The sequence below is a fragment of the Hemicordylus capensis genome, chromosome 2 (assembly GCF_027244095.1).
Source record: "Hemicordylus capensis ecotype Gifberg chromosome 2, rHemCap1.1.pri, whole genome shotgun sequence".
In the NCBI taxonomy this organism is placed as follows: Eukaryota; Metazoa; Chordata; class Lepidosauria; order Squamata; family Cordylidae; genus Hemicordylus; species Hemicordylus capensis.
In genome coordinates, this window is record NC_069658.1 from 185,677,111 (window position 1) to 185,705,105 (window position 27,995).

The window sequence follows — 27,995 nt, forward strand, 5'->3', positions numbered from 1 at the left end:
TCACCCCACACTGTATTTGTTGCTGGATCCTTGGCCATCCTCCAATCTTTGCTAGACCCCAGAAATAATTTCTGCAGCAGTTATTAAGGAATAAGCATGATGGCTTTGCCAGCACATGGTGAGGAAGTGCTGTGCTAAACCTTGAGAACTGGATTACAGTAAGTATGGAGAAAACAGTTGGTGGGCCAAGATATAAAGAACAATAGACTGCAAAGTATCTTTTCTCAAAAGTGGGACTTGGCTGCACTCATGCATGGATAGCATATACACAAAGAAGAATCAGGATACAGTGATTCTTAATTAACAATGCTCTGGCAACACTATCCAACTAACGATGCAGCTGATAAAACTGAACTGAGACGAATCCAACTGACAGCTCTGGACTTGGGCTGGACTGACAACTGAGTGGGCAGGGTCACGACTAACCCCGCCCCCTCCATCATCTCCCCCTCTTCCTGTTTTCTGTCCTCTGGCGCAGGCGCGATGCGGCCCTTTAAACGTGCGCAAGAAGTTCCAGCAACCACATTCCCTTGCTGGTTGAATTCTTCCGCCTTGGCCCTCGGGAACTTTTTCTTATGCTTTCTTTTGCCTCTGGAGCCTGCGACGTAAACTAGCGCACTTAGATGAGACTTTTAGAGGGGGGTTCTTACATTAGAGAGATTTTTCTAGGGGGGTGCGGTGACGCTTCGAGGAGGAGCCTTTTGCACCTGAGGAGACTGGCGGAGGGAGACGCTTTGCTGTTGATGGGATAGACTCAGTGGAGGGTATTGAGAAAGTCCAAGATGGCGGTGGCTGCTAGGCCGAGGGGACCCGGCAGGCCCTGAGCTTAGGGAGGTGGGGAGGACGAAAGCCACATTGGGTCCGGAGAGGCGCCGGGGAGACCCCGAGGAGGCAGCAGTGCGGGAGAAGCCAGAGGAAGTGCGGTCCACGGGGAGGCATTGACGGCTGAGCGGCCTAGTTACCCCCGCCCGGCAGGCCTGCGGCTCGAGTGAGGGGGGAGGGGCCAGGCATGGCCCCCTGAGGGGCCCCCCAGGGAGAGGGGAAGGAAGGGGGTGGGGGGCATGGAGCCCAGGGAGGAGCAGGGGGAGCTGAGCGAAGGGGGAGAGCAAGGCGCCTGGGGGGAAAAGGGGGAGAGAGGAGCCCGGAGCTCAAGGGGTCCCTCGGGGGAAAGGGGGGAGCATGGGGACTGGGGGGACCGTGCTGGCCCCAGGGCAGCAGAGAAGGGAGAGTGGGGTGCTAAGGGTGAGCGGGCTCCTCGCATCGACAAGACCGAGCAGGGAGATGGGGGTCCTCGTGGGGAGCGGCCTCTGAGGGCTCCCAGAGTGGCAGAGCAGGCTGATAAGGGGCTGTGGGGAGCAGAGCAAGGTGAATGGGTGGAGCGGGGCCCACCTTGGGTTGCGGATCCTGACCCCCTGTTGCCCCCTGAGGATTTCTTGCCGCCACCTGAGTGCCCTGTCTTTGAGCCCAGTTGGGCCGAATTCAGTGATCCACTAGGTTACATCGCCAAGATCCGGCCCATCGCAGAAAAGAGTGGCATCTGCAAAATCCGCCCTCCCGCTGTAAGTTCGGGGGACTGTGGACAGGGTGATATGAGTGGGGTACTCTTTTGCGTGTCTTGGGGCAGGCTGTGCCTGTCTGTGGAGATGTGGAATTGGAGTAATGGGTCCTCTCTAAGTGACGTACAATGCTTAGAACAAATGATGTCATTTGGGACTAGTGTTCACCAATGAACATGTGGGGGTGGTTTGGATGGGCCTGTATTGGAGCCCTCACCTGTCTGTGAGTGTGGGGCACAGGATTCAACTGGTGTGTCTTTGAATGGTAAGTGCAGAAATGCTTGTCTGTGGAGACACTGGCCGTACACAGCGGAACAGGTCTTGAGTATGGATGTCTTTGAGGGTGTATAGGACTTTAGTAACACCTGAAGGAAACCTATTGAGGGCAGTTGTGACTCATGGGAAGAGTTGGGTGTGTGATGGAGAAGGAAAACGTGGGTCCCTCCCACTGTATTCCATCAGACTTCAGGGCCACTTGTCTTGGTGTGATGGTTGAATAGATATGTAAAGTCTATGAATTCTGTAGGCTGGGATGCCCAACATTGTGCTGGGAACCTGGTCAACTGATGGTAGTGCAAGAGCATAATTGTGGCGTAATCAGTGATAGGATGTGACATGGTTGAGTGGGATAGTGGAGTAGATAACCAGGATTTCCCACATCAAAGCTATCTTGTCTAAGCATCACAGGGGAATGTTACTGTGTCAGTAGGGTAGGAAGAAGCTTGTACTTCTGGTTTAATTGTCAAGACCAACTGAGTTTCAGATCATATTGTTTGCATGGGCATGTGAGTTGGTTATGCCCATGGTGGCAATGGCAGTTTGTGCTTGGATATAGCTGCTGCAGTCTTGGAGAACTTGCTTTTTGCCCAGCTGGGGAATGTAAATTGGACATCTTCTTTTATTGCCTTGTTATACTTCTGCCTACATCCTGATGTCTCAGGAAACTTGTAGGCCTCAACTATAAAGTACACTATGGCAGCATCTGCAACTGAATGTGTCATAACACAGAGTTGGGGTTAAATTATATCCTTGATTTCTGTTGGTTATATATTTTTCCTGTTGCGGTGTCTTGATGTCTGAGACCTAGTCATTCTCAAGTAATTTCAAAGCTGAAGTGATGTTTTTAGTGTATTCTTGTGCACTTGCAATAACAGTGATATGTCCAGAATGCTGCCACTGATGGAGTCTTTGTTTAGGAAGCAGCAGTGGGAAACGAGAAAGCTAGGAAGTATTAAAGCAGCCCTATTGTCCGCAGCATTGTTTGCCCCTTCCAGGTCATAATGTACAAGATTGTTGCTTCTATAGAATCAGAGTGCAGGATGTGTTGAATTGTTTCTAGAGGAAGGCCCATCATAAAGCCCTGGTTCTGCTTCAGCTTCTTTTGCTTCCTGGTCCCACAGAAGTGCTTGGGACAGAATTCAGCCTGTCCCTCCTCTTCCCAACCCTCACTGAGGAACCATTGTGATTTTTCTAAGAGCAGCAGAGTATCAGTGCCTGTCTGTCCAGTGAATGACTTTGTGGGAAAGAAAGGTTAGGTTTTGTCAAAATGTATCTCCCTTGTTTTGTTTCTGTAAGACTACAAACTTTAGACCAGTCTGTCATCATTCTGGATACTTGCTAAGTTTCAGGTTGATAGCATCTTCTGTAATTCAGCTTGATGGTGGATGATGTGATTCTGGACATTGGTACTGAAGAGTTGTCTTGTTAAACTACTTCATTTGCCCTCCTGTTTTTTTAGGTTGGGGAAGGTTATGACATATTATTTGATGTCTTTTTTTTCTCATTATGTTGTATCAGTTGAATTTATCAACGTGCATTCAGTAGAATGTTTGGCATTGTAAATCCATCCTGCCTTTACTTAGTTTTTGACATAGAAATTCATAATGTGATAAGATGCTGGGCAATTAAGAAGCCAGGAATTTTTGTACTTAATCTGTCTCCTCTCAAACTCATGCATAGTTTTGCCATACTTCTAGAAGCTGATGAAATATTCCCCTTGATATAATTGCTGTTACAAGAAATTGTGAGTTTATGTTGCTCATGGATGAGGGGAACAGATCCTGATGGTGATTTCAACCCTTAGAAATTAAAATGTGTAATCATCAGTTTGACCCAATTCCAAGAAGCTTTTGTTATGAGGCCTTGAATCTCCCGTCTCTCGCATATATACCCCCCTTGCGCTTTCACAGACCTTCTCTTGTTTTCTTGTCTCCAGCAGCTGATGACAATGTGGCTGCCCCACCCTAAAGCATCTGGGTCTCAGCATCAGGAGAATAGTTCCTCCAGACCAGTGCCTTGGGGAAGAATATTTGTAGGTTGGTTAAAGAGGCATTGATGATGTCCTGTGCTTCTCTCAGGCTCTCTGTGTCAAGGAGAAGAGACACATGCACATCACTTTACAGTGCCTAATGTGTTCATGCTTCACTAGTGGGCACCCATGTGTAACGCTAGGTCTGTTTCAAATGACAGCTTTATCCCTGCTTGAGTGCACTTTCTCTGTCTTCTCTGGTAGGGGAGGATCTCTAATTGTGAAATGAAGGGTTTTCCCTCCTACCAGGATTTTCTGTGTTTATCTAAGCCCTCTGGAAGTTGAATTGGGATCCTGTAAGGTTCTACTTTCAGAGCTGTAGTGACATAGATATTTGGGTTAATCCTGTGTGTGTTGAAGAACACAGGTGATATGACCAAGGATGTTGGAATCCCTTGTTCTGTAGGCTTTGTAAGATTTCACATGAGCATGCACTGAACATTGGGATCCTAACCATGCCACCTTTCCACAGGACTGGCAGCCTCCGTTTGCTGTGGAAGTAGATAACTTCCGGTTTACTCCACGAATACAGAGGCTCAATGAACTGGAGGTGAGTTGAACAGGTGGAAAGAGATAAAATTCTGCTGAGGTATCATCCATGTTTCCTGTAGAATTAATTAGTCAGCTAAGCCAAGTGTGGTGATTTTATGCTGTTGTCTCAAAAAAGACAATGTAAAGAACCCCCTTAATAAATTGCAGTACAATCAATATAATGCACACAAAAAAAGTAAGACGTCAGAAAAGGTCTAAAAATATATCTTCACAATTGGTTTGTCCTTGTAGGACTGTGTTGAGTAGCTGTTGTTAATAAGGTGGACTCAAAAAATATTGTTAGGCTGTTATTGGCAGGATCACCTCCAAAAAATGGCAGGCTCTTAACAGTCTGATACTGTCCAGCTTGCTTGATACATTTGAGAGTCCAGCTCATGGAGACAGTCTTATAGTCTTATGAGGGTAAACTCATGAGCCAGTGTGGTGTAGTGGTTAGAGTGTTGGACTAGGAACAGGGAGACCTGAGTTCAAATACCCATTCAGCCATGAAACTCGCTGGATGACTCTGGGCCAGTCACAACATACCTCACAGGATTGTTGTGAGGATAAACATAACCATGTACACAACTTTGGGCTCCTTTGAGGAAGAGCGGGATAGAAATGTTTTTTAAAATGTATAATAATTTTGGAGGATTACCATATATTTTGGGACTCCTTGTTTATAGTTATTGTTACTTATGTATGAAATACAGGAGGCCCTCAATTATCGCAGGGATTATGCTCCATGGTATCACTATGAGTGCTGAAACTGCAATAATTGAAACCTTGTTCCTATAGGAATGATGGGGTTAGGTTCATCTGTACATGCAAAAAGTACTAAAAATTACAAAGGAAGCAAATAAGAGAGAAGTACAGCAGTACCTTGGCCTCTCCAGCTTCCTGCAGTAATGGCCCCCCAAAACAAAAAATCCTCCAAATTGTTCCCCAAAGGTCCCAACCTAGCTCCTCACTGCCTGCAGAAGTGCCTCCCCCCCAGAAAGACCACTGGAAATGTCACCAGAAGTGTGAAACGTATGTAGAGGAACCACACATGGCTGAAACTCACTCCCACAATAATTGAAACCAAGTATATATAACTGAACAGCACATAGCTGAAACCATGAACTCAGAACCTGCGATAATAAAGGGCCTCTTACGAGGTGTGTGTGTATGTATATATGTATGTGTAGATACAGATTAAAAATTTATTGTGATTTGAGAGAATTCCTCTTTGGGGTCCTCAGTGTTTTCTATATACCAGTTATATATTTGTATTGAGGATTTATAGGACTCTGGCTTTAATTTTTGGTGAAATTAATGAACTTGTTTAAGGCTTGCTCTATGTGTTAAAGCTTTTTCTCTTTTTCTTTGAATGAAGTAGTTAAAAGACTGAACTTGGCTATGTGACTAAGGGGTAAAATATGATTGTGTGTAGATGTCACTGCCCAGAGCCTTTGGATGGGGCAGTATATAAATATAATAAATACGTCTGAAACATGTAGTTTTCATGTTTTCCCCCTCTGAATCTGAGGAATGATTGAATAACTCCAATAGTCATCCTGAAATATGTCATTGATAAAATCTTTCACTCATAATTCTGGTTCTCAAAAGAAGCCTCCTGTTGAGACACTGAGTCGGAGAGTGGGGGTAGACAAAGTCAATCCTTGTTAAGATAAGTCATCTTTGCCTTGCCTGCTCAGAAACGGTTGCCAGTACCAGCCCAGAGCAGTATGTATGCTTCCTTTGCCACTGTCAAAACTGACTGCATCTTGGGCATCATGCAGATAAACTGGAGGTCAGCAGTTAGGGAGACTGGACTTGTGGTAGCAAGCATGACTTGTCCCCTTAGCTAAGCAGGGTCCACCCTGGTTGCATATGAATGGGAGCCTACCAGTGTTCCCTCTAACAGGGATTCCCAGATGTTGCTGACTACAACTCTCAGACTCCCCAAGCAAAAGCCATTGCAACTGGGGATTCTGGGAGTTGTAGTCAATAAAAGCTGGAAATCTCTGTTAGAGGGTTCACTGGAGACCACATGTGAATACTGTAAGATAGTCCCCTTAGGGGATGGAGCCACTCTGGGAAGAGCATCTAGGTTCCAAGTTCCCTCCCTGGCATCTCCAAGATAGGGCTGAGAGAGATTCCTGCCTGCAAACTTGGAGAAGCCAGTGCCAGTCTGTGTAGACAATACTGAGCTAGATGGACCAATGGTCTGACTCGGTATATGTCATCTTCCTATGTTGCTAATTGACGGTTGAAAGGTGCCATTCTTACATGGAAAATTATATTGTAAGCCATTGGCTTGAGAGAAGCTGATTGCAGTTTATGTCTCCATGCCAGGCGCAGACAAGGGTGAAGCTGAACTATTTGGATCAGATTGCAAAGTTTTGGGAGATTCAAGGCACTTCACTGAAAATTCCCAACGTAGAGAGGAGGATCCTCGATTTGTACAGCCTAAGCAAAGTAAGTTGGAGTTGAATTCCCCCCAAGTAGACAGAAGCTCATGTGTGGGCACCATTTGTGTGGCTAGCATGGTGTTGCAGACCACACAAATGGTGCTCATGCATGCGCGGGCACTATGTGTGTGCTGGCACCATGGGAGGGTACTTGGGACATGCACCGCCCCAGCAGGAAGCTGCATAGGGAAATGGAGAGCAGGTAAGGATGTGCTCTCTTTCTTAAAGCTCCAGGTCCCCGCTCCCAAATGGTGCTCGAACTGCGATTCATGCACACCCCTAGTTTTAAGGTAATTTACCTCCAGAAATTGGTGTAGTTGGCGTATCAGCTGAAGCTAATAGAAAGCCCTCCTGGTCACTGCCTCAGCCTGAGGGACCAGGTAGAAGTTTGGGTCCAGAAGTACTCCCATACTATGTACCTGCTCTTTCTCGTGGAGTGTAACCCCATCCATGCAGATCTAAGTCACTTCCTAAGTTCTGACCTCCCACAATGAGTACCTCCATCTTGCTTGGATTCAGCCTCAGTTTGTTTTCCTTCATACAGCTCATTACCGCCTCCAGGCAGGCATTTAGAGAAATTAGGCTATTTCCTGATGAAGCTGACATGGAGAAATAGATTTGGGTTTCATCAGCATATTGATAACACCCTGTACAAAATCCCCTAATGATCTCTCCTAGTGGTTTCATGTAGATGTTAAAAAGCATTGGGGATAGAATGGAGCCCTGTGGGACCCCATACAATAGCTCTTGTTTTGAAGAACAACAATCTCCAAGTGATACCACCTGGAACCAAGAGGTAGGAGTGGAACCACTGAAAAGCAGTGCCTTCAACCCAACCCCTTTAGATGCTCCAGAAGGATACCATGGTTGATGGTATCGAAAGCCACCAAGACATCCAAAATTATCAGCAGAGTCACATTCCCCTGTCAATTCCTAATTGGAGATAAACCAACATGCCAACCAAGGCTCTGTTTTAACCCCACAGCCCACCCCAAATCCAGTTTGAAATGGGTCCAGATAATCTGCTTTTTTCCCAAGACTTCCTGGAGCTGAGATGCCACCACTCTCTGTCACCTTGCCCAACCATTGGAGGTTGGAGACAGGCCTATAATTGCCTAATTCTGTGGGATCCAATGCAGGTTTCTTCAACAATAGTCTAATAATTGCCTCCTTTAGACAAGGAGACATCCTGCCCTCCCTCAGAGAAGCATTAATGATCTTAACGAGACCCTCTCCAATAATCTCCCTTTTAGATTGTATATACCATATTGGGCAAGGATCAAGAGAACAAGTAGTAAAGTGAAGTGTCCTAAGCAGTTTGTCCACATCCTTGGGAGTCACAAACTGAAATGGATCCAATTTAACCATACAAGACGAGCTGCTAGACACCTCCACAGTAGGCTCTGCAGTAATTGTATAGTCTAATTCAGCTCAAATACGAGATATTTTATCTGCAAAAAACTCATTTGAAAATCACAACAGGTAACTGATGAATCCAAATTCTCATTCAAGGGAGGAGGAGCATGTACTAGCCCTCTCACAATCCTAGACAACTCCACTGGATGTGAGCTTTCAGAAGCAATGTGGGTAGAATAGAACTGCTTCTTTGCTGCGCGCATTGCCAGAGCATAGATCTTCAAATGCACTCTGTTTTGTAATCTGTTGGATTGAGCCGAGTCTTTCTCCACTTGTGCTCTAGCTGTCTATCTTACTGCTTCAGCTCCTGTAGTTCTGCCCTATACCAAAGGGCTAATTTAGAAGTGGGTTGGAGAGGGCACTTAGGTGTAATCTACCACCCTAGTAAGCATTATTCAAAATCTGAACAGCATCGACAGAATTGCTGGCAGAACCAACCTTAAAGCCTTTCAGGGCTTCTTGGAATCCTGTTGGATCCAATAGCCTTCTCGGGCGGACCATCCTAATAGATCCTTCACCCCTGCGGAGGAGGGTTGTGACTGTGAGTCCAATCTTAACCAGATGGTGGTCTGTCCATAACAATGGGAAAATCACAGGAGTCCTCACACACAGAACACCATCCAGCTCAAAGCAAGAAACCAAATCAAGAGTGTGACCAGCAATTTATGTTGGTCCCGAGACCATTTGGGACAGACCCATAGTTGTCATGGCTGCTATGAACTCCTGAGTTGATCCTGACAAGTTGATTCCAAACTGAACATTGAAGTTCCCCAGAACTATCAGTCCGGGAGACTCCAACACCAACTCCACAACCAAGTCAGTCAGCTCAGTTGGTGACTCTGTTGGGCAGCAGGGTGAACAGTACACACACAGAGGTCCCAGTCTATCCTTCGTCTCTAGATATGGGTACACACATTCAATATAGGCCAATTCCCTGACAGGAACCCTGGTAAGGGAGATGATATTCTTATACACCACAACCACTCCTCCTTCCCACCCACATCCTCTTACCTGCTCCACAACAGAGTATCCTGCCAGGAGAAACTGGGCCCAAACTGGACCACTAGCCTCTCCCACCCAGGTCTTTGTAGTACGTACCAGGTCAGCTCCATCATCCAGAATCAAATCATGGATGATTTCTGTTTTATTTTGATCTGACCTGCATTACAAAGAAGCAAGATGAAGTTCTGTGGGAGGTTGGTACTGCTCCCCAAGATCAGGCAGGGAAGCTGGAAGGGGTAAAGTAAAAGTAAAGTGTGCCATCAAGTCGATTTCAACTCCTGCCGCCCACAGAGCCCTGTAGTTTTCTTTGGTAGAATACAGGAGGGGTTTACCATTGCCTCCTCCCACGCAGTATGAGATGATGCCTTTCAGCATCTTCCTATATCGCTGCTGCCCAATATAGTACCAGCGGGGATTCAAACTGGCAACCTTCTGCTTGTTAGTCAAGCATTTCCTCGCTGCACCACTTAAGGTGGAGCAGCTATTAAATTTCTGATCTCCCGTCCCCAATAACGGCCTTCTATCCTGCCAATGCCACATCATCTCAATATTTTATGTTCTAGATTGTGATGGAAGAAGGTGGATATGAAGCTATCTGCAAGGATCGCCGGTGGGCACGAGTGGCTCAGCGCCTTTCCTATCCATCGGGGAAGAACATTGGTTCCCTCCTTCGCTCCCACTATGAGCGCATAATCTACCCTTATGAAATGTACCAGTCAGGTGCCAACTTGGTGGTAAGCAGCAGGCCTTTCTGTAGAGTGTACTCTTGTAGCCCCTTCTCACTTCCATTTCCTCCTTGTTTGTCCTGTCTGCTCACAAGAATGCTCAGAACCTCCTGAGCACAGTGATTCCTTGGGTTTTGTTTCCTATTCTCGAAAGGGAATGATTTCTAGGGAGGAAAGTGTAGCCCTTTAAGTTGCACAAAGATGCCATGTCTTCCCTTGAATTGATTTTGTTCTTTCAAGGAGATCTAGGTCCAGTCCCTTGCATTCTGATCCTTAGTTAACAGGGTGGGTGCAGTGAAGATGATTACTTGGTATTAATGCTACTCCTTTCCCCAGCAGTGCAATACCCACCCATTTGACGAGGAGAAGGACAAGGAGTACAAGCCACACAGCATCCCATTGCGCCAGTCAGTCCAACCCTCCAAGTTCAACAGCTATGGGCGCCGGGCCAAGCGTCTGCAGCAGGAGGTGAGTATAGGTCTAATTGTAGCTTCTGTGGGTTGGGCAAGCCCAGAACTCCCAGAGCTATTTCACACACCCTCTTCCTGACTCTGCAGAAAGCCTTGTCTTTCCCCAGCCTGCTGGAGAGCATCTCTCCCACACAGAGAAGCCTTACCCTCACAGGTCTTAAAGTTTGGAACCATTTGTCAGCTTCTTCCCCAACCCTGAGACAAAACTCACAATTACTTTGGAAGGACCAGGTTTAGTGAATTTTAATTACTATGGAAGGAACCGGATCCGTAACTAGATCAAGGTGGATGAGAGCCTGTGATCTTGGTTGTGCTCTCCTTTTTTGTAGGATAGGCGTTGCCTTGCTTTTCTTGTCCTTATTTTTTTATGAGCTAGCAACTTCAGTTTTAAAACCTTGTTGATCAGCCATGAGGTGGGTGGGTGGGTGAGTGAGTGAAAGAAAGAAGGATGTACAGATGGTTGTCTTGCATCTGTTTGGGAAGACATTGAATGTGGTGATCACTAGGTTTTTTCCAAGTTCTTTTTTTGTTAGAAATCAAGGGGTCATCTTAAATTCAGAGTCCTCTTCCTTTTGGATAATTGAGGATGTAATCTGTATTTAACCATTATTTTTTAAAGGGGCTCATCTTCAATTCAGAGTTGTCTTGAATTTGGGTAAATACAGTATATAGAGTCATTCTGCATACACACTAATTGACTACTGAAACCACCACTGTGCCCGATTTCTATGCTGACAGTGATAAAGATTGACATTGTAACATTTGAGTTACATTGAAAGGATAGCAAAAAAATTAGTTCACTCTCTTAAGAGTGAGCATGGTTTAAAGGTGCAAAGGGATAACTAATCTGCATTCCGTGGTCTTGAGTAAGTATCTATACAGGAGGAGTGGGTAGTTTTTCATGTTCCCAAAAAGTCTCCTTTTGTTTCTGTATATCCTCTGTAAGATAGAAGCTACCACTATTGCTGCAGTTCTCTTCCCCTGCCCCCCACCCCCAATGAATCCTTGGAAAATTCTAGGGAACATTAAAGCCTACTTCCTCTCAGTGGCACCCACTCCATTTGCTAGCTTTCATTTGTAAGGCACTTTTTTGTTTGTATTTGTTTCAGGGGGGGGGGGGAAGGTAGGCAAAGTATTTATCTCCTTAATTGTAATCCAGTACTCTCCTCCCACCCCAGTGATTCCCTCATTAAATTTCTAGAGCCCTGCTGTTGACCCCCCAATCCACACACATTTTGTCGCCCTCCTACAGGAATCCGAATTGTGCCCTGAGCCTGCCAGCGCCCCTGCTCTGTTACCCGAGCGAGCGCCTCAAGCATGGGTACTGTTCCTGTTGTCCACCTCTCCTGCTTTTCTTTCGCTCTGATTACTTGCCCCGCTTCACATGGCTAAAGATCTGTGGGCCACATGAAACAGGAGACGTGGCCTGAGGAGAATGAATGTCCCAACATATACTGCTTTACTTCAGTTTGCAGTGCATTCTGGGCATGTCTTGTATTGGGGGTGTATCTGTCCAAGAATACTGCTCCATGTCAGATGAGGCTTCTGTCCCAGAAGCTCACTCATAGCTCAGACCTGTACTAGTATTATCCACTTCTTTCTGTGTAACAGTTCCTCCTCTTGCCTTCCCCAGTTTCTCTGCTCCTGTTTCTTTCCTTTATTGCTTTTTGATGGTCTCTGGGACACAGTTTAGAGCTAATGGCCTCATACCATTATTCCCCTTCTAATTGCTCCCTCCTTGCAGCCAGAGCCAACAGAGGAAGACATTGAGAAGAACCCAGAGCTGAAGAAACTGCAGATTTATGGTGCTGGCCCTAAAATGCTGGGTCTGGGCCTTGTGGCCAAGGACAAGAACATGCGCAAGAAAGGTGGGAATGATGGGCTAGTTTGGCAATTGACGAACCAGAGGGGAAGTTCTTACATCCTCTGTGTTCTAAGTTCCCTTCTTCCCAATGCAGACAAAGAGATGCCTGAATGTCCTCCAACAGTGATAGTGAAAGAGGAGACCCCTGTTCCAGAGACGAAGCTGGAGCCCACCTCACCCCGAGGCTATGCAAATATAAAAGAAGAGTTGAGGCACAGTCCAGAACCTTGTACCAAGATGACGATGCGCCTTCGTCGCAACCACAACACTCAGTTTGTAAGTAGGATCATCAGTTAGGTCTTCTTCATGTGCCTGCCTGTGTCTTGCCTCTACCTAGTTTCCTGACCTCGTGCTGGATGGAAGTTGGACTGTCCATAGGATAAAGACTCGCAGTCCCTTCTCTTCCCCCACCCCCACCCACCTCCCCGGAAGCGTTTCAGTTTCTCTGCTAACTGGGCAAAGAGGCACCTTTTAAACTATTTACATTTTTTTAGTATTGTACTGATGGGGTGGGATATAAATATTGTACATAATTTTTTAAAGGTGTGGCTCTTTTCTATTTAGAAGTGTGCAGGAGAGCAGCTGCCCCTATTCAGTCTAGCATCGTGACTCCCCAGGGGCTGTTGCTGATGTCCCCTTTGTGACTGGTGTTGTATGCCTTGTTTTTTGTTTAGTATTGTGAGCTCTTGTGGAACAGGGAATCATATTCTCATTCCTTTGCTATGTAAACTGCTTTGAGAACTTTGTGAGATCTTGAAAAGCAGTATATAATATAAATATAAATAATTTCATTGATAGGTCCAGTTTGGCTAACAACATCTGGCTTCTGGGAGACATGACCTTAAAGCTCCATGACTGAGTACTTGAATATGTGAATGAGGAGGGCAATAGATTAATTGGTTTATAGTAGTTTTCTGATTTCTCCTTCCTTCTGAAGCATTGAGTGTTGTCTGCAGCCACAGAAATAGCACAGAGATCAGATTCCTAGATTGTTTTTGCATGACATTCTTATATTTGGTTTCACCGTTTTCCAGATTGAGTCTTATGTTTGCCGGATCTGTGCACGGGGAGATGAGGATGACAAGTTGTTGCTTTGTGATGGCTGTGATGACAACTACCACATCTTCTGCCTATTGCCACCCTTGCCTGAGATTCCCAAAGGTGTCTGGAGGTGTCCCAAATGTGTAATGGCGGTAAGGGGTCCCTTCCTGCGTCTGGCAAGGAATGGCAATATTCCTTGCTTGGCTATATCTTTGGGTTTGGCGTGCAGTTAAATGTGGAAATGCCTGATTTAGAAAGATTCTTTGATGGATAATTAGACTGCTGTTCAAGAGTATAATACAAACCTAATACTTTTTCGGGGTGGGTGGCAGAGAAATAGGAAGGGAACAGTGCAGTAGCAGTTTATTAAAGAATAGATCCTGATGCATTTCAAGTAGCACTCTTCTTCAGCTGAAGAGTTCTACTCAAAATATGTCGTAATCTACTCTTTAATAAATTGCTACTACAACGTTCCTTTTCCTTCCTTCCTACCTACCTGTTTATGTGGTGCTTTTCCCTCCTGTGTGCTTCTGGGTGGCAGAGAGCAATCCTGGGCCAGTGTTTTCCATCTGCCTATTTTCCCTTTCTTGGTTCCTTGGTAGGAATGCAAGCGCCCCCCAGAGGCTTTTGGCTTTGAGCAGGCCACTCGAGAGTACACGCTACAGAGCTTTGGCGAGATGGCAGATTCTTACAAGGCTGACTACTTCAACATGCCTGTACATGTGAGTCCTTGTACCCTTACTCTGGCACTCACAAATGCTGAGTCATGAGTTAGTAATACTCTGTTTAGGAACAGAGTTGAATTTGGTTGCTGAAAGCAAGTCCTGCATTCTGTTGTTTGGCAGACTTTCTGCCATGCAACTTTTAGCCTCTTAATGTGAGAATATAGGATCAGTACTCCTGCTTCCCCCCACCCCCACAGATGGTGCCAACAGAGCTGGTGGAGAAGGAGTTCTGGCGCTTGGTGAACAGCATTGAAGAAGATGTAACAGTGGAGTATGGGGCGGACATTCATTCCAAGGAGTTTGGAAGTGGCTTCCCCATCAATGATGGCAAAAGGCAGCTCTCTCCAGAGGAAGAGGTGTGTACCTCAAGGACTGCCTCCACCCATGTGTGTTCACACCCAACCCCAAGGTCATCTGGGGAGACCATTTTGCACATTCTGCCACTTTTGGAGGTGCACCTGTCATTGACCTATGAACGGGCCTTTTCTGTAGTCGCACTTGTCTTTATAAAACTCGTTGCCATGTGGGATTGGACAGGTCCCATTCTTCCTGAGTCTCTGTTGCCTGCTGAAAACATTTTCAGCAGGCCTTTAATCTCCCTAGGAGCTAAACCCTCTATTCTTCAAAGTTATGTTATGAATCTTGCTATTTTGTTTATTTTTATGATTTTTGTTTAGAACTTTTATGTGTGGTTAGCTGACTTGAACATCCCATCACTGGGATAGAAAGGTAGTATATACATTTGATAAAAAATAGTAATACTCTGCTGAAGGCAGGTACCCTCCTCTCCAAAGTATTTTGAACTTTTCATCCTACATCTCACAGTGTGAGGCTGCAACTTGGCCCCACCCTCTTAATTCTATGCCTTTTGATTGCAGGAATATGCAGCCAGCGGCTGGAATCTTAATGTGATGCCGGTGCTAAAGCAGTCAGTGCTCTGCCACATTAACGCTGATATTTCAGGCATGAAGGTGCCATGGCTTTATGTAGGCATGGTGTTCTCTGCCTTCTGCTGGCACATTGAGGATCATTGGAGTTACTCTATTAACTACCTCCATTGGTGAGTTACCTGGGGACAGGTGGGATGGAGTTGGGAGGGAGGGTGGATCTGTTCTGTCTACTGCAAGGGCTCTTAAACTTGGATAGTTAGGGCTCCCCATGTGCAAATAAGAAATTCTTATAAAAAGTTAAATTTAAATATTATATTTAGGGTTACAAGATAATCCTAAATCTTTTAAGTCCAAATAGAATCAGAATTGAAAGAGAACAGTAAATAAAAGTGTTTTTGAGCATTTGGCATGGGATCTGAGGAGACTGTAGCTAGAACTCTTAACATAAAGGAGCTCTAGTTGTAATTAAAAAAAAAATCATCAGGATATGAGCTCCGTTGCTTACCCCCCCCTTCCTTTTTTTCTCACTTTGTTCACCACCTTTGTTTTCTGTACTTCCCTGGGGGAGATCTGCCTCCTGCACACTGAGAACCATGCATCTTGGGGTAGAGAAGTGACCCAGAAACTGGTGTGCCCAGATTATTTTCTCTGATATTTTAAGGATAGGTTGAAGACTGCATCTCTTGACTCACATTCCCTCTTTCTAGGGGTGAGCCCAAGACCTGGTATGGGGTTCCATCCTTTGCAGCTGAACATCTGGAAGAGGTCATGAAGAAACTGACCCCAGAACTGTTTGAGAGCCAGCCAGACCTGCTGCACCAGTTGGTGACGCTCATGAACCCCAACACACTTATGGCACACGGGGTTCCAGTGAGTTTGTGTGTTTGGACCTCCTCCCTGCCTTTCCGCCATCTGTAGTATCTGTTCTTATCACTTCTGTCCTTCTGCCTCATGCAGGTTGTCCGGACCAATCAGTGTGCTGGAGAGTTTGTCATTACTTTTCCTAGAGCCTATCACAGTGGTTTCAACCAGGGCTATAACTTTGCTGAAGCAGTCAACTTCTGCACTGCTGACTGGGTGAGCATGGAACCAGCCAAGACATCTATATTGTAGATCTCTGGTTCTAGAAAATAATTTAGTGGGCTGTCAAAGAATAGATTGAGGATTGTGAAATGGGTTGTAGTTTATGGCTCAAGGTGTGTACTCATGTAAGTGCCTGGCACTCTGGGGAGTCAGAATTCCTCAGTTGTCTTGACTACTGGCCTCTTCTTCAGTTGCCAGCTGGTCGCCAGTGCATTGAACACTACCGCCGCCTCCGCCGCTACTGTGTCTTCTCCCATGAGGAGCTTATCTGCAAGATGGCTGCTTGCCCTGAGAAGCTGGATCTGAACTTGGCAGCTGCTGTGCACAAGGAGATGTTTATTTTGGTGCAAGAGGAGCGCAAACTGCGTAAGGCTCTCCTGGACAAGGTAGGGGGATAATGGTGAACACTGTGAGATGGCAGCGGGGAATAACTTTGGGCTAGCTGTGGACAGCTTAGTAGCTCATTACTGTTCCCTTCCATCCCAGGGCATCACGGAGGCAGAGCGAGAAGCCTTTGAGCTGCTCCCAGATGATGAGCGCCAGTGTGATAAATGCAAAACCACCTGCTTCCTATCAGCTCTGGCTTGCTATGATTGCCCAGATTGTCTCGTCTGTCTCTACCACATCAATGACCTTTGCAAGTGCCCCAGCAGCAAGCAGTATCTCAGGTGGGCAGAAGAAAGCACTATCTGCTTCTGTATCTGGAATCTTGCTTGTTACTTCCTTTTGTGATTACAAAACTTTGGCATCTGGCTGCCTTGACTGCTGGATGGAATGCCTTGCATGCTGGCTGTGGAACATTCCAGTAGCATAAATCTGCTTCCAATCCACCATTTTAAATCTACTTTCCAGTAAGCGTATGAGATCAATTGGCATTCCATGTGTGTTTCCTCCCCCCACCACCACTTTGCAATGCCTCGACCAATATGAACCAAATCGGGTACAGTTGTAGGGACACCTCAGCGGCGTAGTTTGTGATGATGTCGTCCTCCTCAATTCAAGATGGCAGTTGTGAAAATGTTTGAGGCACAAGTGGGCTAACCTGTCTACTGCCTAACCGGTTTGAACCAAAGTTGGTACAATTGTAGGGATTAGTGAAAGGAAAGTAGGCAGATTAGTTCTTATTAGAACAACTTGTTTTTATCAGTTAACCATGATCTTAAAAGTACTGTCTTATTGTCACCCTGAAATGGTTAAATCAGTGATTCTCAAACTGCAGGGTGGCTTTCCCTTGGGGAGCACAGAACTCCTGAATTGGTGGAGCACACAACGTTCTAGAGAAGGTTAGGATAAGATCCTGAGGCAGTTGGAACCTTCCTCCCCCACCCCCCCAGCAACCAAGACATAGATGGGTCAAAGGCTCCCTAGCAGAGGAGCCTCATTGACCCATGTTGGATTTGTGACTGTTTGTTCGCTTGTCCCAACCTGCTTTAGGAAGAGCTGCTGCTCTGTTTAAAAGGTTCTTGCCTCTGCAGGGTTTGAGGAGGGATGTTCAATTATATTCCTTTTCCGATGCCATCATTGGTGTCCTGACTACAGATCTGGACACACAACAGCAGGCGGTATGCAAATGACTGTGAACAGGTCTCACTCCATGGGAAAGGACTAAGCCCTTTCCCAGGAAATGGATGCTTTAGAACAGGCCTGAACAACATAAGGCCCGGGGGCCAGATCAGGCCCACGGGGCCTTTTGCTGGCCCACAGTTCGAATATCCTGTTGACCACCAGCAAGAGCTATGAAGAGTCCTTGGTCTATCCTGCTGACCACCAACAGCAGCTGAATCAAGTTGGCTGCTTAAGAGCAGATCTTCCCCAGGGCTGGAGCCCATTGACAACATTCCTCTTTGTCCTCATCTTTCCCCCGACTCCAACCCTCTGCCACCTCACATTCATTAATATTTTTATTTGATTTATTTTAGTGCAATAATTAATGTGCTGAAAATTGATCTCGGCCCTTGCACACCAAGACATGGTTGGTTCCGGCCCAGTGAGGCATTTGAGTTGTGCACTCCTGCTTTAGAACAATCTGTCCTATTCCTGAATAGGACAGATTGTTGGTGCTGGCTGTGTCAGTCTGTCCATTCTTTCTCCAAACAGAGTTAACTTAGAAGGGGACCTGAGCTCAGAGAAGCACCAGATTAGATGCAAGTTAATGATGGATGAATTTCAATCCCAATACTTAGCTTCCCTCTTGGTGAAACTCTCTCATGCCTATCACACTTTGTTCAAATATGATGCAAGATATTCATGTTGAACAGTTTGGAACATAAAATTGTCAAAAGCCACAACTAGTCTAAGTTAGGGATGTGCATGGAACCGGGCGGGGGTGGTTCGAAGGGGTGGGGGGGTAGGACTTTAAGGGCAGGCGAGCGTGCACTTGCCCCTCCCCCCCGCTTGCACTATTTATTTATTCATTCATTCATTCATTCATTCATTCATTCATTCGATTTCTATACCGCCCTTCCAAAAATGGCACTAGATTCTTGTAAAAGCTTTTGAGGCGGCAGCATTGCCTCCCTGCTGCCCCTTCCCCTCTTTGGTCGGAAGTACCAGGTGCATGAGCCCATCTGACATGCACATGCCCCCAATACTTCCGGCCGAAGAGAGGAAAGGGCGGTAGGGAAGTATACTGCCATCCTGAAACGTTTTACTGGAATCTAGTGCCAGTGGGAAAAGCGGGGGGAGGGGTAAGTGCACCCTCCTCTTTGCCCATAAAGTCCTACCCCGCCCCCACCGCTGTACATTCGAACCTGTTCGGAGCCCTGTAAAAGGGTCTCTGAACAGGTTCGTGCACATCCCTAGTCTAAGTGTGATCTGCTGTCACAGCAGTTCGCATAGCTGCATCTTAGTGCCTTGACTCAGACATTTCAATTGGGATACACCCTAGGAAGCTGGGAGTGGAGGATGGAACTAGAGAGTCTTGTACATTCTTTTCAAGATGCTGGCATCTCTTTGTCTGACCCACATACCAGCCTTGCACATGGAGGCAGGGAACTTGCTTGACCACTGCTCAGTAGCTGTGTCCAGAGCACTGGCCAAGGTGCAGACAGGTAAACACATGCCACATGCCTCTTGCTAGCATGAAAATTGCTAGCAACAGTGGCTGTGGCACAGGGAGATTTGTCCTTAAAGTGAATCACAAAGAGGATAGTGGGCTTTTGCATTCAGTTTTTTAAAAAAGATAGAATGCTCCTTTTATGAAAGGGAGACTGTAATTCCAGCATAGATTGGTAGAAGGGCTTAAGGGAGATCACACCAGTAACTGCTTTGCTCCTCCTTCCCTGTTTAGGTATCGTTACACTTTGGATGAACTCCCAGCCATGTTACACAAGTTGAAGGTTCGAGCGGAGTGTTTTGACACCTGGGCCAACAAGGTTCGGATTGCCTTAGAAGTGGAAGACGGACGCAAGAGAAGTAAGCAACATCATTCCTGGGCTCCTAAGTTCTAAAGCATCCATTTCCTGGGAAAGGGCTTAGTCTCTGGTGTAGTTTGACTGGGGAAGTACATGTTCCCTCAAGGCCCTGCATATGCCACATTGGATATATCTGAGTAGTGTGTGAATGGAAAATGTGCTGCCTTTATACCAAGTCAGACCACTACATCTAGCTCAGTATTGTCTACACAGACTGGCAGTGGCTTCTCCAAGGTTGCAGTCAAGAATCTCTCTCTGGCTCAGCCCTATGTTGGAGAGGCCAGGGAGGGAGCTTGGAACTTTCTGCATGCAGGTGCTCTTCCCAGAGTAGCCCCATCCCCTAAGGGGAATATCTTACAGTGCTCACACATGTCTCCCATTCAAAAGCAAACCAGGGCAGACCCTGCTTAGCAAAGGGGACAACTCATGTTTGCTACCACAAGACCAGCCATGTAGACCATGTTGGGGTCTCTTTTTTTGTAAAGCCAGAATGTGACACTTTGGAGAAAACTAGTTTGGGAAGTGAGGAGAGATGATACACACAGGTGCTGTTGGGGCACAGGCAAGGGTATTCGAGTCAGAGGGAATTGGAGCACAAAGTTGGAAACTGGAAAGGTGGAGCAGTTGGAGGATTGGTGACTGCCTTCTCTTCTCTTGATGAGATTCCCAGTATATTTGGAAGCACCTCCTGAGCATTCTCTCCCAGCCTTAATACCTGAACATTGTAGTAGCTGGTATATCTGGGGAGGTGGGATGAGTGTTGAAGCCCACTGGATGTTTGTGTTCTTACAGCCTTGGAGGAATTGCGTGCACTGGAGTCGGAAGCACGTGAGAGGAAGTTCCCAGAGAACGAACTGCTCCATCGACTCAAATCCTGTCTGAGTGAAGCAGAAAAGTGTGTCTCTGAGGCTCTGGGTCTGATAAGTGGCCAAGAAACAGGGTGAGTGGAGACTGTGGACAGCAAACTCTTCTCCAGACCAGCCAGGGTTCAACCAGCTTAATCCACCCAGTGGACAGTCCTTTTTCAAGTTCCTTTTAAACCTCACCCCCCCACCCTCTTATTTTTGTTAAGCAAAAAATCTGCTCCAGACACGTTGTGTGGATAAGCAGCCTGCTTATTTTCCTTTTGACCCATGTGATATTTTTCTGTGGGGTCAAGCTCTCTCAGTTTTTCTACCAGTGAAATCTTATCACCCTTTCTCCTGCTTCCTTTTCCAGGGAACCATCAGTCCATATGACCGTGGAGGAACTGCGTGTCTTCCTGGAGCAAATGAGCAATTTGCCCTGTGTCATGCACCAGATAAAGGAGGTCCAGGTGAGCAGTGGGTTGGGGTACTAAATGGGGCTAAACTCGTGCTGCTTCTGGGTGAAACACTGTTTCAGAAGGGGTCTCTTTGTGACTTGACATGTCATCTTCTAGGGTGTGTTGGAAACAGTGGAAGCCTTCCAAGCAGAGGTTCAGGAGGCTCTGCAGGATCTTCCAGCCAACTCCCCAGAGCTACATAAACTACTGGCCCAGGGGACACGGCTAGGGGTGGAGGTGCCAGAAATGGAACTGCTGGAAAGGCAGGTGCAACAGGCTGTCTGGCTGGAGGAAGTCAAGCAAACGCTGCGTTCGCCCCAGGATAAGGTCACGCTCTCTGTCATGAGGGCTCTCATCACCTCTGGCTGTGGGGTTGCTCCCAGTCCTGCTGTGGACAAGGCCATGGCTGAACTGCAGGAGTTACTCACCATCGCCCAGCGTTGGGAGGAAAAGGCTCAAATGTGCCTGGAGGCCAGGTGAGGTTTGGTCCCCACAGTAGGTGAGGGGCAGAAGTGATTGGGTGTTCACAACTCTTGATGGGAAGTTCACCTCAACGGAGTTGATGGTGCTTTGAGTGAGTGTTGGAACATGTCCATGAAAATCCCTGTCTGATATCTCTCCACCCCCACTGCCCCACTACTTGCAGGCAAAAGCACCCACCAGCTACATTGGAGGCCATCATCAAAGAGGCAGAAAACATCCCAGTACATCTGCCCAATATCCTGGCCCTCAAGGAAGCACTCTCTAAAGCCCAGGCTTGGATTGCTGACGTGGAGGAGATTCAGGTATGCTTGTAGCCCTGAGAACTTGTGTAATTTGCTGTGGGTCTGTTCCAAGGCTCCAGAATACTCCAGCCTGCATCCTTCTTTCTCTGTACAGAATGGTGACCATTATCCCTGTCTCGATGACCTGGAGGGGCTCGTGGCTGTGGGTCGGGACTTGCCAGTGCGCCTGGAGGAACTGCGTCACCTAGAGCTACAGGTGACTACTGCACACTCCTGGCGGGAAAAGGCCTCCAAGACCTTTCTCAAGAAGAACTCCTGCTACACTTTGCTTGAGGTTTGTGCTGGCTTGGGAATATGTGGGATGGGGAGGAGGAATGGTAGTCTAGGCCCTAGCCTCTGAACCAAAGGTGTAATTCCTTGGCCTCTTTCTCTCAGGTGCTGTGCCCGTGTGCCGATGCAGACTCTGACAGTGTCAAACGCACCAAGTGGCAGCGGGAGAAGGAGCCAGGCCTGTACAAATCCGACACGGAGAGTCTGGGCCTGTCGGCACAAGACCTCAGGGACCCTGGCTCTGTTGTGAGTGCCTGTTGCCCATTGTGGCTGGCTGGCTGGCTTGGGAGTGGGGTGTGCAATGGAATGGATCTGGGACCATGCTCCTGTGAGGGGGAACTAACTCTGCAGCTTCTCAAATTGATGGGACTGGATCTCTTGAGATGAAAGCAGTAGTTTGGGTAATGTTTTGCTGTGGACAGTATTCAGCTGGAATCTGGGAAAATCTTGGTTCTGATTTATATTGCTATCTGAAGACTGGTATTGTAGGAATGTCTGCAGCTGCAGAGAGACGGGAGAACTTGGAGGCGTGCGTGTCATTTCTAGCCTTTGCTGCCCACTTGCTTTATTGGTACTGTGTTTTTGTCGGGAGGGTAAAGAGGGATTAGAGTTAGGTTTTGAGTTGGTTAGAAAATCACAGCTGCCTGTGTTGTGCCAGCAGATCCTGGCCTTCAAAGAGGGCGAGCAGAAGGAGAAAGCAGGAATCCTACGCCTACGCCAGTCCAACGCCCAGAAGCCTGTGCCGTCGACACACAGCCCTCCTGGGGGCCAGTACTGTGTGTGTTCCCAGCCCCCAAGCCCTGCTATGCTGCAGTGTGAACTGTGTCAGGACTGGTTCCACACCACCTGTGTGGCTTGGCCCCGCCTGGGCAACCCCCGGCCCGCTCCCGCATGGTGGGAGTGGGAAGCAAAGTTCCTCTGCCCGCTGTGCCAGCGCTCTCGCCGGCCCCGCCTGGAGACTATTCTGGCTCTGCTTGTGGCCCTGCAGAAGCTGCCTGTGCGATTGCCCGAGGGTGAAGCCCTGCAGTGCTTGACCGAGCGAGCCATTACATGGCAGGACCGTGCCCGCCAGCTTCTAGCCTCCTCCGATGTAGCAGCTGCCCTAGAACGTTTGGCAGGGCTGCGGCAGCGGCTGCTTGGGGACTCCACGAAGGAAGCAGGTGCGCTTAAGGAGAGCAGCTGTAATGAACAGACCAAGGTAAGTGTGGCGGTGGGGGTGGCAGGGGAGTTGGGTTCCCTCTCCGTGCTGGAAGGGAGCACAGCGAAAGGGGGTTTTGAATGTGCAAGTTCACACAGAATTGTGTTGATATGTGTAGTGTAGTGTCCGCTTCTTGGTTGCAAAATACTGTGCTCAGAAGACCATGCTCTGCACATCTTGCATAACTTATCATGCTTGATTGGGGCCTCGGAAGAGGAGGAGTTCTTATTTAAAATTAAGAGGTACGAAGGGTTAAGGAGAAATAAGACTCCACTTCCCTGAACAGCAAAAGCTAGAACTGCAGTACGGCTGAGGTACTTGAGAAACCAAATTCTCCCACTGTCCTGATGGAGCAAGTTGTGATGCACAACCTGTTCCAGTAGGACAGGATTATGCAAAATAGTTGTCTTGCCATCACTCCATTACCAGAGACACCTCTTGTTTCTGGAAGTGAGAGGTACTAGAAGCTGCTTAGTTTAGATCAAAATGTGAAATTCAGTCCTTGTGCTACTACTTGACTCTTTGCTCTGGTCACAGTGCTATAATGATGGTAAAAGCCACAAGAAGCAGAGTTTCCCTGTTAGTGTCCTTCCCCTAGGTTTTAAGCTCTTTTTAAACAAATAAAAATTGTACACTTCTTTGTGTATTTATCGGACAAAAATATAATAAATAAAATGTACCTGTGTCTTCCTCCTTGGCATGCCCACTTCCTCCCTGCCAGTAGTACATAGTCCCTAACCTTGTGGTAGCAAGCATAAATTGTCCCCTTTGCTAATCGGTCTGCCCTAGTTTACATTTGAATGTGAGACTACATGTGAGCACTGTAAGATATTCCCCTCAGGGGATGAAGCCGCTCTGGGAAGAGCTTCTAGGCTCCAAGTTCCTTCCCTGGCTTCTCCAAGATAGGGCTGAGAGAGATTCCTGCTTGCAACCTTGGAGAAGCCGCTGCCAGTCTGTGTACTGTAGACAATACTGAGCAAGATGGACCTATGGTCTGACTCAGTATATGGCAGCTTCCTATGTTCCTAAGTTCCTTCCAGATGGGTTGAGAGAGACTCCTGCCTGCAACCTTGGAGAAGCTGCTACCAGTCTGGGTAGACAGTTCTGAGCTTGATGGGCCAGTGGTCTGACTTTGTATAAGGCATCTTCCTGTGATCCTGTGTTGCCTCTAGATCCTCCTCCAACTCCATGCCTCCATCCCTCCTTCCCCTCATTTCATTGCTTTTTAGTCCACTGCCACCTCTGTCCACTTCTTTGGATCAAGCTCTCTCCCACTCTTCTCTTCCTCTCCCACCTAGCATATATGCCCTCCTCCTTAAGTGCTGGAAAATTCCTTCAGAACTCTTTAACTATTACTTGCCTCACTTCCCCCTCTCTTGAGCCAAATCCACCAGCTAAGAACAGCTCTGCTGGATCAGGCCCAGGGCCCATCTAGTCCAGCATCCTGTTTCACACAGTGGCCTACCAGATGCTGCTGGGAGCCTACAGGCAGGAGTTGAGGGCATGCCCTCCCTCCTGCTATTACTCCCCTGCAACTGGTACTCAGAGGCATCCTGCCTTTGAGGCTGGAGGTGGCCTATAGTCCTCCGACTAGTAGCCGTTGATGGACCTCTCCTCCATGAAGTTATCTAAACCCCTCTTAAAGACTTCCAGCTTGTTGGCTGTCCCCACATCTTGTGACAGAGAATTCCACAAGTTGATTATGTGTTGTGTGAAAAAGTACTTCAATTTGGTCCTAGATTTCCCTGCAATCAATTTCATGGGATGACCCCTGTTTCTAGTGTTATGGGAGAGGGAGAAGAATTTCTCTCTCTGCACTTTCTCCACACCATGCATGATTTTATAGACCTCTTATCATGTCTCCATGCAGTCATCTTTTTTCTAAACTAAAAAGCCCCAGGTGTTGTAGCCTAGCCTCATAAGAAAGGTGCTCTAGGCCCCTGATCATCTTGGTTTCCCTCTTCTGCACCTTTTCCAGTTCTACAATGTCCTTTAGATGTGGTGACCAGAATTGTGCGCAGTATTCCGGGTGTGGCCACAGCATAGTTTCGTATAAGGGCTCTGGCTAAAGGTTTCTCAGCACTGAATCCTTCCTTCCTGTTTCTTAGCTTGTCAATGTCCTGGCTTCAGTGTTTCCCTCTGTGAGATTCTAAGCTCCATGAAGCTGACCACTTTCAATCCCTCTCACAGAAATTGGACTAGAAACTGCCAAGAGGCATCATGGGAAAAGTGCCTACTTTGTCTCATTTCCCCCTTTCCTCATTCAGGTTTCCTTGGAAAATGGAGACTCCACAGCTCCGGAGAAGAACAGCTCCTGTGCCTCAGGTATTGCTTTAAGACCAACTGAATTAATTTAGGCTTCCCTATAACATATAGGATTGAAGAGGCTACAATGGTTTTAGAGACATTGGGGTGAGTGTGGTTGAAACCAAGACAGTTTTTATTGTAGACACTCTCTATGCCTGCCTGGCTTAGGAGCTCTTGGAGAAGATTAGTCTCTGCTCCTAGAGTGTGTGTGGGGGGGGGCGGGGCGGGGGGAGGAACTGGATCCTGGCTGTTTCTTCCCTTCAGTCTTCTTTGCACACATTCTACAGACCTGGAGACCCTCTGCTCATACCTGCCACAGCTGCAGGGCCCTGTGTTGGAGTTGCCAGATGCCATCCGTCTGCCCTTGGAAGAGCTGCTAATGGAGGGAGACCTTCTGGAGGTGACGCTAGATGAGAGCCAGAGCATCTGGCGCCTCCTGCAGGCTGCCTGTGACCCCCAGCTTGACAAATTTCGCCAGCTGCTAGATGTGAGTGACCGTGTTCCTGGGGCCGTATCCAGACTGTGTGCAGGCACCCTGTTCTCCCTTTCATTTGCATGGCTCCCCTTCATCCCTCCTGCCCCCTCCATCGCATAAACGTTGGCACAGGACTTTCTGTCATGACATTTGCAACTGTGCAGCTTGGAGCTTTTTGGGGATTATTGTTTGTTGTTGAATGCAAATTAGAGCCAGCTCTTGGCAGGCCCTGTCAGAGCTGGTGTAACCCAGGAACTATCTGCTTTTAATTACTGATGTGGTTTCTGGTGCCCCTGTAATAGGGAGCAGACCCACAATTTGGAAAATCCAAAGGCAGATTGTTGAAAGAAGCGGCGCAGGGTTTTTTCTGATACTGCATGCATGGATATTACTGGAGAGTTGCATTTCCCTGGATAGAGGGCCTGTAGGGAATGCCATGCAGGTCAGAGGAGGTGATGCAGAAGCAACTGTTGAATAAGATGATCTTGGAAGTAGCCTTGACTCCCAGGTTTTTAGCATTCTGCAGGACCTGCAACTCTCATGGAGGTAAAATAGCATCTCCTGGCCATATGCTGAGGGCTCCAGTAATGGTATTCTGCATGCATCAAGAGGCGCCACTGTGATCTGCACCCAAACCTTTGCAATATCTGGGCTCTTGTATAGTTAGGAATATTTTGGTAAAGCCCTGAGTAAGTGTTTGCTAATACTCAAGGAAAATAGGAATGTGTGGGCTTGCATGGGGCTGTAAATGAGACCACAGAAACCGTACTAGATTTGGGTGAATCTTGTTAGAGCCTTGAGGAGATTTTCCACATATTCAAAATCTGTACCCTAGAAACTGTAGTTTTAAAAAGAAAAAGCCAAAATGTTGCAGAAGAGCCCTGCCACACTCTAGTGTATGAAGGCAGGCAGTCCATACAATCTCACATGCTCCCTAACTGTGTGCCAGAAGAAGAGGATTGACCCATTCCTGGTTCCTTTTCAGCTGGAGCAGGCAGAGCGACACGGCACCCGTGGACGAGGCCGGGACTCGGAGCGACGGCGGAAGCGCAAGACGGAGCGTGGCGACTACCCACCCCTGCCCAAGGAGGAATTAGAGCCAAAGAAGATCCGAGGGGCAGACCCAGCGCTGCCCCAGGGTGGGGCTCCCCCTGTGGCAGGCACAGATTGCAGTCACAATGGAGTTGGGGTAAGAGGGGTTCTTTGAAACGCTTCTCGGGTGCCAAGTCCTGGGGTTTTTGTCTCCCCCTCCCCATTGGGGTGAATTGCAAATAATGCCTAGTAACAGCCTGCTTTTTCCCTAGCAATTGTGACAGCTAGAAGATGCCTGGACTTCCCCTTCCTGGACTATACTGCACTGCAAGGGACTCTGGCAGCCCCATGTCACCCTGTCGGTTTGACTAGCACTCTGCATGGTGGTGGGGGGGTGCGGGCAGCCCCAGAAGCTGGGGGCTGCAACTCCTCTCCTCCCCGCTCCACCCAGGACTCAGCACTGGCCCTGCATCAGACTATTTTCAGATGATGTAATATTTCTTTTCCTTTTTCCTCCTTTTGTATTGTTGATACCTCGGCAGGGGGAGGCATTGCAGGGGTCACGATGAGCGCCAACACGCAGGGCCAACCTGTTCCCTTTGGCAGAAGCAGCAGAGAGAGCACCCCACTACGGCTGTAAGGCCTGTAGCCTGAGGCGGACCTGTTGTGGGTGGCAGCAGGGTGTGCTGGGAATCTCCCTCGCTCCTTATTTCAGGCAGCAAAAAGGAGCCAGGTGCCCTCATGAGGGCAGTACCCTGCTCCTTGTACCAGCATTCCCTGTATAGAACAGGGATAGCGCCTCCTGTTGGACAGAGAGGCAGATCTCCTCCAGACACCCCCCTCCTCGGACAGCTGTTGGGTTTTGTAGGAATGGGGGCAACCACTTTGTTCTTTGGGGTGGTGGAAAAGGCAAGGAATCTTCTAGGTCCACTCCAGCCTCTACTCTACCTTTCCCTTCCCACCCCCAAATCATGGACCCTATGCTGCCTCAGGCTCTGACACTAAAGTCTTTTGTCTTTTTCTCTTTTTAGTGTTTTTTCCTTTATTTTCTCCAGCAGGGTTAGGGTGGGCTGTTGGGGGTAAGGGAAGGGTGTGTTATTTTATTGTATTATGATTTTTTTATTATTATTAAACTTTGGAGGTTA

General features: G+C 47.5%; 1 protein-coding gene across 2 annotated transcripts; it reads left to right on the top strand.

Moving 5' to 3' along the window:
* The first annotated feature begins 535 nt into the window (after positions 1–535).
* Positions 536–27,995, top strand: KDM5C (lysine demethylase 5C). Of its 2 annotated transcripts, none has more exons than XM_053292250.1 (27): positions 536–1,559; positions 4,337–4,414; positions 6,736–6,858; positions 9,833–10,003; positions 10,331–10,462; positions 12,209–12,332; positions 12,423–12,604; positions 13,363–13,521; positions 13,972–14,091; positions 14,292–14,450; positions 14,973–15,154; positions 15,692–15,854; positions 15,942–16,061; positions 16,259–16,453; positions 16,554–16,735; positions 19,357–19,481; positions 20,273–20,420; positions 20,699–20,795; positions 20,901–21,259; positions 21,430–21,568; positions 21,663–21,842; positions 21,944–22,084; positions 22,500–23,036; positions 25,304–25,361; positions 25,631–25,830; positions 26,804–27,007; positions 27,123–27,995. In XM_053292250.1, the coding sequence occupies exons 1-27, from the start codon at positions 1,062–1,064 to the stop codon at positions 27,129–27,131; spliced, it is 4,785 nt and encodes a 1,594-aa protein (XP_053148225.1). In that variant the 5' UTR covers positions 536–1,061; the 3' UTR covers positions 27,132–27,995. The 2 variants fall into 2 exon arrangements, with proteins under 2 accessions (XP_053148225.1, XP_053148226.1); XM_053292251.1 differs by having other exon boundaries at positions 10,334–10,462.